General features: G+C 44.5%; 1 protein-coding gene across 1 annotated transcript in view; it reads right to left on the bottom strand.

Moving 5' to 3' along the window:
- The window catches only part of VPS13C (vacuolar protein sorting 13 homolog C), a 2,873,871-nt gene that overhangs the window by 2,326,346 nt on the left and 535,084 nt on the right, over positions 1-12,441 (bottom strand). Inside the window, exons 13-14 of the mRNA XM_085648297.1 lie at positions 6,589-6,760; positions 2,225-2,287 (exon numbers count right to left, since the gene is read on the bottom strand). Of these exons, the coding sequence (XP_085504423.1) occupies positions 2,225-2,287; positions 6,589-6,760 (235 nt within the window). The remainder of the gene's footprint in view (positions 1-2,224; positions 2,288-6,588; positions 6,761-12,441) is intronic.

The raw sequence follows: 12,441 nt of genomic DNA, 5'->3' as shown, positions 1-12,441 counted from the left end.
TATGCCCTTTGTTTTAGGGCATGCACCTGATAAAGGCACAATTGTTTCACATACATTTTTGCAATATGTACAAGTAGTGAATGATTGATCTCTTCCTCTGGATATTGTTTCTCTAGTTTTCATGAAGGATGCTTTCAGCATAAGTTCACCCTTTAGGTTTATGTGCTTCGTAATCCAAAATGTTGAGGTTGGATAATTGTCTAAGTATTTTATAGTACACCCTGGTACAGAAATATTTGTCTTAGACTACCTGAGTCTGGGTCAGTGTTTCTTAAGTAGCAGAGCAGCTACCTCACTGTGCTCTAGTGAAAGTCATCCTCTGAGTCGAGCTTTTGCCTCCATCCGTGGGCACTCACAGCCCCACTGTGGTCTCTCTGCCCCCAGTCGGTTGGAGGGACAGTGAGCGGGCCCATGGGATGCCATCTACACCACGTGACATGCCTCCCCCTACCATCCTGAGCAGCCGGGTGCAGAGATGAGGGCACAATCCTTCACAGATTAGCAGGATGATCAGATGCCCAGAAAGGACACCAGCAGAGTCGATTGGGGGCAAAATGCCGGTGGAGGAGCCTCCTGAATATTGGTCTTAGCGTGCATGGCCTCCATTTGGCTGCTGTAGGCCTAGGCACTCTGGTTGCCAGGTTGGCCAAGGCCATCGGTTCTCTGAGTTTGCCGACTAGAAGAGCAGTCGGTGACTGTCCGACCAGATGACTGGAGGACTGGCTGGCATGGATAATTTGGAGTATTTCTCCCTCCGGGTTCTGTAGGTTCCCACTTCATGGAAGCTTAATAGTGGAGGGATAGTGGCGTCCCAGGCACGACCAAGGAGAGAGGGGTCGGGCTGGCTGGAGGCTTGAACCTCATTGGCTCTCCAGGAACAGGCTCCAGGAGATGAACAGCACTGACTCAGGGCACCTAGAGCTGGCAGATTGAGGTCATTACTCAGTGCATGGTGGCTGAAAACTGTGGAGGACTTTTGTGTCCCTCCGTTGCTTAAAGCAGAGACAGGACTGCAGTGAGGGCGAGCTACTGAGCAGATCCTAGGGCAGAGTGGCATCGGACTGGGGAAGAGTCTGAGGCTTCTACAGGCTGAATCACTCCGGTAATGTCTGTAAGAGGTGGGCGAAGCCATGGTTTTTACTTGGGAGGCACAGTCCCTGCAGACTAGGGCTCCAGGCACCAGGGAAGGCCACCTTCCCTATCCGGGGCAGGGTGGAATCAAATAGGGAAGAATCTGTGGCTCCTGTGGGCTAAACAACTCCCGTAAACCCCTGTAAGAGGTGGGCAAAGCCATAGCTTTCTACTTGGAGGTCTGGTCCCTGCAGGTTATGGCTCCAGGTACTAGGCAGGGCCAACTTCCTTACCCGGGACAGGCTGGCGGTGGCTTGGGGAGGAGTCTTGGGCTCCTGCAAACTGAACATCTCTTGCAATCTCCTGTGACAGCTAATCCCCTGCGAAAGCCAAGTGAAGCCATTACGTTTGTTTTGGATGCACGGTCCCTGCAGGCCAGTGGTGTCAGCCAGCAGGTAAAGTCTCCTTAACATGCCCAGGGCAGGGTGATGCCCAACTCTCAAGAGTTTGCCAGGTTTCAAGATGTCCACGAGTTAGCTCCTCGGCTTTATGTTGGCAAAAACATCACCAGTAATGTTTCATTCTCATGGTCAATCCAGCCAATAGACAGGTATGGTGTGCCAATGCAGTGAACCATGTCACCAGCCCAGCAGGCCTACTTTGAATTAAACCCAGGTCTAATATTTTGTTAAAATCAAAAGGTCTGGGCTAAACGCAGATGTAAAAAAAACATTTCCAAAGGCACCATTTCCAAGTAAGAAAGAGTAACTATAATGAGACACACATTCATACAGTCAGAAGCCTGGTTAGGGGTGCAGGTATATTTATGACTTGGGGTTGGCTCATCTTCCTCTAATAAGTATCAAATCAATGTATAAACTTAACGAAGATCATCACATGTCAACTAGCTCTCACTACTTGTGCAGAACCGTAACAGGGCATGCCTGACAGCAAGGTATTTCCCAACATTTTCACAGGTTTGCGAGGTCATAATTTCTGTTGCATGGCATGATAAGTGAAACAATATGATTGAAACATAGTCCTACATAAACCATTCATTGGAATGATCTACTCATAAGCATAAAAACACACACACACATTCTAAGAAGTACATTTCTGAACCTTAAAGATGAATGGCAATAACAAGAGTTACCTCAACTTGAGCTTGCTGTCTTGCCAGAACAATGTTGAAAACATCAAGATTTTTTTCTGCAAGCTGCAAAATAAAAGATGGAGCACCTCAGATCAGCATAATCATTAAAAAGCTTACATCACAAAGAAACAAGTACATTTGATGGCAAAAACAAAGACCTCGACAAAATGGCATTTATTGTCTGGTAGTAATGGCCATATCATTCCTTAATCATGAGCAGATTTATTGTTTCTTTGCATAACCGCTTATGTCACTGTTGTTTTCATGTAGTCTATGTAGTAGCGGCTCACCTTTGTAACAAGCGGTGAGGCAGGGAAGGTGTAAGGAGTAGGGGGTACATTTTAAAAAAGCACCAGCCTATCGCCATCTGTGGGTTCTCCTCTTGTTCCTGCCACTGCTCAGGATCCCAGATATCAATCAAGACGCTGCTCTCATAGTGGCAATACAGCATGAGAACAGCACTGTGATTGGCCTGAGCAGGCTTGTTTAATGCTCGCTCAGGTCCTAGGAGCCTGTGCCTCTACTCCACCCGGCTGTACAACACTGCTCGGGTGAAAAGAGATCAAAGTGTGCATGGTGGTTTGGCCAGCCAAACAAATCGTCATGCGCACTTACAGTGTGCACTACTCCTCCCACTGCTCTTGTCATGGCCTGCCACATCCAGACTTCACTGCTTTTAGGGGAAAGAAAAAAAAATGATAATAACATTTTTGATTTAATCATTTTATTTTTCCAGTTTCCCTCAGCTGGTTGTCTCTCTTGGTGGGAGTGAGGAGGGGGAGGGGGAGGGGTAGACGCTCCTCCCCCATAACAGAGGAGCCACCGCTGAGCTGATTTCATGACCACTGTATTTTGTAGTATTTTAGCAGAGATAAGTAAAGCGAGCTACTGTTGTAAACAGGGCATCAAAAACAAAGTGATGGATGAAATGTTGGCATTAATCTCAGGCAATGGCAACTGTTCACGGAAGCATCCCAATTGGCTCAACATGCTATGTTATGTTAATTGATTTTTAAATAGCGCATAATCACCGGCAGGTCTCTTCGTGCTTTAGAGAGTGTGGCCAAAGACCACTAGCGGTTACATAACAGCATAAGGAAGGGGGATTAGACGGTGTCCAAAGTCTCCCTAAACAAGACCGTTTTGAGCTGTTTCCTGAAGGGAAGGAGTGCAGGTTCCTTGCGAAGGTGATCAGGTAGTTGGTTGCATAGTTGTGGGAGTAAGACAGAGAACACTCTGCCCCCTTTAAATGCGGTATTGCACCGTGGAAGGGCCAAGCGGCAGGCCTCGGATGACCGCAGTATACTACCCGGAACGTAGTTCTCAAGGTGTTCTTTAATATAGACTGGGGCTTGGACATAAATTGCCCTATGGGCAATGCAGAGGCCCTTACATTTTGCTCTCTGCTTAATGGGGAGCCAGTGCAGCTTGCACAGCAAAGGGGTGGTGTGAGTCCATCTAGGGAGCCTAAAAATCAGCCTGTCTGCGTCGTTCAATACCACCTGCAATTTATTGATACGTTTCTGGGGGAGGACGATGTATAAGGCATTACAGTAGTCTAGTCTAGAGACAATGGTGGCTGACACAATCATCTATAGTGAGGTGGTTGATAGGAGGGGGACAAGTTTCCACAACTGTCTCATGAGACCTATACAAGTTCCGACTATTGTGGTGACTTGGTTGGTCATGGAAAGCACAGAGTCGATCTGTATGCCCAGGCTTTTCACGACGGGGACTGGTGTGGGAGTGGCACCCAGCTACTGGGGCCAGAAAAGGTCACTCCAGGGATTGTTTTTCATGGGGATGACAAGGACTTCTGTTTTGCCAGGGTTAATTTTCAGTGAATTGGCTGTCATCCAATTCACTGTGAATCTGAGGATGTTTTGCGCCAGATCATGGGCAGAGTTGTCAATCCAGAGGATGAGTTGAGTATCGTCTGCATAGTTGAAAATTCGGCAATCCGAAAAAAATAAAGCTGCAAACTTTGTAAAAGGTTAGGAGTGATGGCCTGTAGAATAAAGCTACAAACTTTGTAAAAGGTTAGGGGTGATTGCCCATGCCACCTCATATTCGACCCAACTATACGCAAATCGTTCTTGACCCTGTTCCAATGCGAACAGTGCAGTCCAAACTGCCAAGCCAGATCCTCTCTGAACTGAAACATAAGCAACCTAGACATCAGACAGGTAGAGCATGGCTTTAGTGGCACAGTGAGCATGGCACCCACATCTGGGCATACCCATCAAAAACAAAATGATGCATGGAATACTTGAATAAATACCAACAACTGGCAATTTCTCAGGACTGTATCCCAATTCATTTTATTTTGCCTACCAAGCCACCTTAGTTTGAACCCAGCTATATGCAAAGCAGTCTGGTCACTGTTCCAGTGGGAAAAGTCCAGTCTGAATTGATAGTCCAGGTCCTCCCTGAACCGGAACACAAGCAACCCAGGATCAGTTTTGCCCTTATTAGGGTTCATCATCCAGGTATAGCTTGGTTATAGTGGCACAGCAAGCATGGTTTCCTCGTCGGGGTATACCGTCACACTTAGAGCAACAAAAACAAAGTGATGAATGGAATGCTTGAATTAATCTCAGACACGCACAATGGCTCAGCCAGTATTCAAATCCATATTTTTTGCCCACCATGCCACCTCAGATTGGATCCAGCTATCTCCAAATCAGTCTTGTTCCCGCTCCAATGGGAGCAGTCCAGCCTGAACTGTAAAAAGAATAAATAGGAAGAGTTTGCTTTCTCTACATCCGTTTCAAATACCTCATTTCATCAATTCTTCCAAAATGACGAAAATAAAAGTACAGAAAGAGTCTTATTTGAATCAGCTTCCTTCAGCGAATGGTTTTCATATATATTTTTCCTGGTCTGCCTTTGTTTGGATGGGCGATCTATCAAGACCATGGACTCTTGGAGTGGCTACGTTATCACATTTGTGCTCCCATTAATTTTTGGTGATGGGGCTATTGTTAGACTGCAGATTCGATATTTAGCTTCAGATTTAGTGTCTGTTCTTTGATGGACTTACTTTGCTGAGAGGATGACATTTTCATTGCTAATTTATGTATTTTTTATTTAGAAAAAACTTGCGGTTTGGGTGCCTTAGACTCTCGTTAATAATTGATATTCACTATTTGTCCAAGCACGTCCATCTTTGCTGTCACACCAACATGTTGGATTTACAGTCTGTCTTTCGTCACAAAGAAAAGGACGTATGCACATATAATAGTCTTTCTTAAATAAACAATGAATCTACTAGCCCTTTGTCAAATACACCTAATGTGCAACACTGTGATGGGTATGCCTTTTAACTGTCCTAGGTATGTCATGATAGTATGCAGACCTAGCGTTACTACACTTCCATGCAGATAGATCAGCTAACATGCTCGCAGATGCATCATAACATGGCGTAGACAGTCATTCAACTTTTTGTTTTCATTTACCATTCCAAGAAAAAAAAATGCCTCTCTTGTAGCAGTAAATTACAAAAAATAAAGGAATGGCCAGCCAGAAAACTGTAGCTTCCAGGCACTCCAAAGAATTTAAGTAAAAAAATAATTTAAAAAAGGAGTGAGAAATGTTAAGGGAGGTGGACCAGCAACAGGAGAGTAGGCGAGGGTGGAGGGGTTAATTCAGCACAGAGGAGCAGCAGGGAGGAGCAAAAAATGAGTTAGGTGTAAAAATAAAACAAATACAAAGGAGAGAAAACCTAGTAGGATGGAGAGAGGCCAGGAAAGTAATGGATGAGCTGCTGTATGCGGGGGAGTGCGAACAAGATGGAAAGTGCTTTGAGTGGGGAAGCAAGACACAAGGAAGAGAGCAAAAAAACATATGCACTCCTATGTAGTGCTGGCAGATAAAAGAATGTCAGTCCTGGAATGTAAGCAGTGCAAGGATACGAGTTAAATGATCAAAAGTTCGGTAAAGAAGCTTTGTTCCAGGAGAGCGACTAACACAAGAGGTCTAAGCAAATCCATGAAATAAAGAACAAGTAAATGAGATTGAAAAGAAGGAAACAATGGTAAGCAGTGCATGTACTGGTTTCATGTACAATAGGTCTTCGACTCCAGTCAGTTTTTACCTGCCTGTAGGAGAGACCTAAAAAGCGATCATTGGTACCATAGTTATAATTACTAGGAGTTGCAGAAATCCATCCACTAGGACATTGGGAAATGTCCATGCTAGTTATCTGTACGTTTTCATCATGACTGTGCATCCAAAATGTAGGAAAGATGAGATTGTTCAAGATAATAAGAATATGCACAGGAAATAAAGTACTGTAAGTAAAGTATACATCACTTGTACTAAACAAAGGAAATTGAACTGTATGCAGAAATTCAGAGAGGTACCTGAAGTTGTTTCTGCAGGTCTTCTGGGATTTTGCTCAGGGCTAGTTTGTTCTTATACAAGCTTTTATATGTTTTTAAGTTTTGCCTGTGCTGTTGAATTTTGCACCACGACCACATGCGACTGTATCTTCTGACATGGACTTCAAGAATGCTTGTGATTGCATACAGCCACCTGCAATAAAAATATTTTGACTTTTCAGTAGCGTGAGATATAAACATCAGCTGGTGGGCTACTTTTCAAGCGATATATTATTTATAAATGTACGTAAAACTCAATAAGTTAATAAATTTGATATTTTTTAGACATTGTTTGCAAGTCACTTTGGAACATCTCAAAAGAAACTAGGAATGAGGGGAAATAAATGATACACATACTTTCTCAAACTTGATTAAGTGTAATGCAGTCACTATTTGGGCAGCCCGAAAAGTGCAGCAGGATTCATCTCATGTGCATAACAAGCTAGACACATAGGCCCAAATGTACGAAAAACCAAAATAGTGACTTGCAAATAGCGATTCTGTAGAAATCGCAATTTGCTTGTTGCAAATAGTTATGTACGAATGATGTGATTCCTTAATAGCGATTACAAAAGAGTCGCAAACGATATTAGGAAATTTGTTATTTAAGAAATCGCAAAATTGCGATTCCTTAAATAAGAAATCAAAATAAGAAAATCGGTCCCAAATTGCAGCTGAGAGCAAGTGGATGATGTCAGAGGCCTGGTGGAAGCGGATTCCTGGGTTTTGGCTCACAGGCAGACACTTCACACACCTACAAGAAGCAGGTAGTGGCACAGAAAAAGTATTGCCATCACAGGGTAACCTCAGCTCACCACAACATGGCTGCAAAGGAAGAAAAGGAAGCTGGGAACCCCAGAAAACGCAAAATCAAAATTTTCTGAGCGGCAGCTAGAGGTGCTCACAGAGGAGTACATGGACAAAATGGACCAGCCGTTTGGGAAGGCATCCTTTTCTGTCCCAGATGCACAGAAAAACAGCCTTTGGCAGGGAATTTTGGAGAAGATTAATTCCCTGGGGGTTACACAGTGAACCATCCCTGAAATCCGGATGAGATGGTACGACCTTCGCTCCCGAACAAAGGACAAGCTGGCCACCAGGAAGGCAGATGGACGGAAGACCGGAGGCGGATCATCCACATCCCCTCCCTTACTGCCATGGAGAGGCTGATTGAGGGGACCCGAGAGAGAGAGAGTGTGTCAGCAGGTTTGGGAACATTGACGCCTCTATTGCAACAAGTACCTGTTAAGGTAAGTCATCTGTCTTCATGTCATCTCCAGGCCAAAAACTAACCCACTAACCCACAATACAGGACAGCTATCAAAACTCCATTGAGGTACTTGGCCCACCCAAGCAATGAATCATGGGAGTTTTAAGTGCACTCCATTAGTGTGTAGTACTGAGTGCTGATGACCAGACCAAACACATGTTCACATCACCAACATGTCATGCACACATGCAGCAGTGTCACAATTTCATAGTGCCCAAAAGTGTATGCTGTTTATTTATAAAGATCATGTACAAAAATCTCCCACAGATCACAGCCCAGATGAGACTGCACCAGGGACAATTGAAGGGGATGCAGAAACTGTTGTCCAGCCAGACGCTACACCACCAATACCACCCATATCCTGCACTGAAGTACTATCCCGTAGGAGAGCCGCTACCGGCCCGCTGCCCCCTTCTGCAGGTAGTGAGGTCAAACAATCCACAGTGGTAGACTCCGGCACAAGAGAGAACAGGCTTGTGAGCAGCCACAAGGACACCATGGAAGGAGCTACAGAAACACCTTTCAACTATCGTGGCCTGAAGCAACCCATTGTGCGTACACAGGTGAGGTCATCAGAGAGTTGCAGCTCCTGACCAAGGCAGTTGAGATGGGGCAGAAGTGATGGCAGACATCTATTGAGTGTGAGCACAGGGCACAGCGTTTAAGCCACAGACAATACATAGGGTGCATTGACACTTTCACACGGTCAATCAACCGCCTCGCAAATGCCACTTCAAGCCTGGCCAGGCACACCGTCAACATCCAAATGGAAAATGCTTTACTGCTGCCAGGATGTGGCTGGTGTGCTGGTGCACGTCACCACAACACTGGAAAGTATACAGACACACCACCTGTATCTGCCCCACATGCCCCTGCCACCTGGAAGTGATAAAGGATCAAGTATTAGTGGTGTCTCTGCACAGGAATCCCTACCACCTAGGCGAACACAGTGCAATCTATCGGGGTCTGACACTGCACCTGCCACCCAAACCGGAGCAGCTGAGAAGAACACCCAAACAAGGGGGCACAAAAAGGAACTCAATGAGGAGTTTCTGATGTGCGCTCTTTTTTCTTTGGTCACACTTTTTTGCACTATGTAGATTTATGTGTATCCAGTTGTGGTAGCCACCTGAACAAAAAGGTATTGTGTTGCATCTTTTCTACAGTGTCATGTCTTCAATCACCTCAGAAGTACTTAAGTGTAATCTATGTGCATCGTGCACGTCCTTCAGAGACATGGGTTCTGTCCTGCTGCCCCTGTAGTGGTTGTTGGCCATCATCAGAGCATTGTTAGAGTCTGGCTCAATGGTGACATTGTGCAGTAACCTTCTCATAGCAATGTTGTGCAGGATGGCACAGCTCGCTATGATCAGCATGTGTGTAGCTTGTAGAGAAGTGCTTCACCAGTCTTGTGTATGATGCGGAAACAGGACTTCAGGATTCCAAATGTGAGCTCAACGAATGAGCATATTGCCCTGTGTGCCCTCTTGTAACGTCTATCACTTGGTGTTCTTGAGGTCAGGTAAGGTGTGAGGATCCTGGGATTTAATGCATAGGCGTTTTCACCGGATGGCATGAGGAGCAAACCATTAGATCACATCACACACACTACTGGCCAGTGCATGCATTGCTTCTGTGGCCACCTTACCTAGCAGGAGGTCATCTCCTAACTCGCTCTGTGCCACCTCGGTGTGAATTCCATTGTGGCAGAAGATGAAGGAGGTGTGGATGCTCCTTGAATATCTAGCCAAAAGGTCAGTGATGACACAGGAGGAGTCACACACCATTTGTACGTTCAGTAAATGTGTGCTCTTCCTTTTCCTATCGATGTGTTCTGTGGCAGGCGGGAGGCATAGGGGTATATATATGTCCTATCCACACACCGAATTACATTGGGGAGCTGTTCTACCCTGTAGAATTTGAGTTTTGTCTGCTGCAATGATTGGGGTGTTCCAGGAAATATATACGCAGATTTAATTTGCCTAACATCACAAAGAAACTTGTGGAGGAACCTTGAATGTGCACTTTGTGACATCCCGTGCCCCCCTCACTGCTATCATTGTATGGTAGCTCCCTGATGCTAGGAGGTACAGGCAACACAATGCCTGCACATGGGAAGGTATAGGTGTGCAGTGTTGGTGCCTGTACCTGGGGTTGTAAATTAGCCGTGTGACCGGACTACTCAGTCTGGGCCGGTCTATTTTCTCCTTTGCTGTCAGATTAAATAGAGTGACCCTCATCCTGAATATCCTGTCATGTCTCTGCCTCCTCCTGTCTCTCACCGACAGAATCAACATTCTCCTCGCCAAGATGTATAATGCTGCCATTATGAGAGAGCCAGGTGCATTTTGGTGCACGTTTAATAGTTTGCAAATGGTTACCACCAGGTATTTCTTAACAGGTCTCTTTTGGCCCAATCATGAATTGGTAATCCTTAGTAAATGCGGTTGCAATTCACTAATAGAGAATCGCAATTTTACCGATTTCCAAATTGCAATTCCTACAGGAAGGTTCGCTAAGAATTTCCTACATCTGGGCCATAGTTTTCTAGTGCCAGAAGCTTGCATACTAGTATTAGTTCAATAAGTCCTGAATGCTAAGTACTGAAATGCACAACACCAGTATAAGAGTATACTAATGGCCAAACGTGGGGTAAACATAATACTCAAAACAGTCTGTAAAGTAACAAATTATAATAAAGTAAAAGAAATGTATATTATTCGCATAAAAGAAAAAATTACTCGAGTTGGATATCATGAGTATTAGCTTAGTTTAAACTGTCTGTAATCTAAACCGCGAACATACCTTGGATTTTGGAAGAATTGAGGAATATTAATTCTCCTGCTTTGGTGGTTATATAAAAGGCAAACATTTTATTTTACAATGCCTTTTGATTTACATAGAAAGATGTTCTCATGTGGATCGAAATGTTCTTCACATAGTCTCAAATGTCGCTCAGACAAACCCACTATGCTCTCTGTTTTGACTGTCCGTTCTAATATTTTGTACTTTGTACATACAGATGTAAATTGCATCATAGAGGAAGCCAAAGGTTTCTGAGTTTTCCAATTCTACCAGCTTCAGACAGAGGCAGGATATTAGAAGTTTGATTAGCCCTTGCCACATAGAGAATTTATTTCCGACCAGTATAATATATTCCAGAAAACTGCTCAACATCTGCACATTCTATTCAACCCACTTAGCAATTGCTCATGAACACCGGAGACATCTAGACTCAAGATTAAGTATTATTTTTTGAGGGGATAGGGAGCGGTGGTACAAGTAGCCGCATGACAGCCTAATGGCTGGTTCCTCAGATTATTATTATTTATTTAATTTATATGGCGCAACAGCTACCCAACAAGGGTTTCCCGGCGCCTAGACGCGAAAACTGAAAAGGGAAGAAATTATTGATTAAAAAGCCAAGTTTTCAATGAACGACGAAAGTAGGGATACGAAGGCTCCCTACGTAAGGCAAGAGGAATTGAGTTCCAAAGAGAGGGACCCAAGATGGAAAAGGATCTGCCTCCCATTCTAGAGAGTCTGAAAAAGATGGACAAAAGAGTCTTGAAAGTACTATACCAAAAATGTGTAAAGTACACACATCTGGGGTATTGCTAAACATGTCCCTCTTAGGTGCATTTCTAGTTCAACCCCTTGAAAAGGAGGAAGGCTGAGTTGGGCTCAAGCAGCGATGAACATTGCTGTGCTCACCCACGCCCTGCACCCTACTCTCCAACCAGTTGCCTCCGTATTCTCAACAGAGCTGCTCGGTAGTACAGCTAACTCGCAGGTAGTTTTGATTGCAGATGCGATGCAATCAGGCACAAGGGTTAGCATTGTTTACCAGCAATCTGGTAAAATAACTCTTTTGTGTTATGCTCACTGCAGAGATCTAGGCGTGACAGGAAAGTTTAAAAAAATACAACAGCGCACACTCCAATGTTCATCATTCAGAAGGCAATAAAAGGAGTACCATGAATTTGAGTGAAATGTGATTATGTTACAAGTTGGCTATTCCATGCAATGTATAGGACACACAGCAACGAGTTATCTCTTAAAAGCAGCCTCACAAGACAGCACATATCCCACCTGATTATCTTGAGAGCAGACATTGATGCTGATCTGTTGGTGGGAGAAAAATGAGTTTCAAAGGTCGCTCCATGAGTAAGAAGAAGAGCACTGTAATATCAGGCACTGCATGCATTCTCTACACTGTTGGCCCACTGCCTACAACTACTTATTCAGTACTGTCAAAGTGTACATTACGTGGAAGGAACGGAAGGATGAGGGGCCAGGAGTGGTGTAACAGCAGCAGTAGAGATACATAGTGCTTCAGCATCTTCCATGGGTTCATCTCCCCTCAATTTTCAGTTGAGGCGGCGAGTAGGTGCGAGTCCCACTGGATGGTGAAAGTGCCTTCAGAATTAAGCAGGAGTACGTGCATTTTGTTTTTTTTTAAACACCACCACTGATAGACGCTCATGGACTCCTGCAACCTTGTTCTTCGGTTTATAGAAGTAAGATCAGTTGTGCTTTACAAGGGAATGGACCACAAGTGAAAT

Source organism: Triturus cristatus, chromosome 3_2, assembly GCF_964204655.1.
Source record: "Triturus cristatus chromosome 3_2, aTriCri1.1, whole genome shotgun sequence".
NCBI lineage: Eukaryota > Metazoa > Chordata > Amphibia > Caudata > Salamandridae > Triturus > Triturus cristatus.
This window is presented reverse-complemented; position numbering and strand designations above follow the sequence as displayed.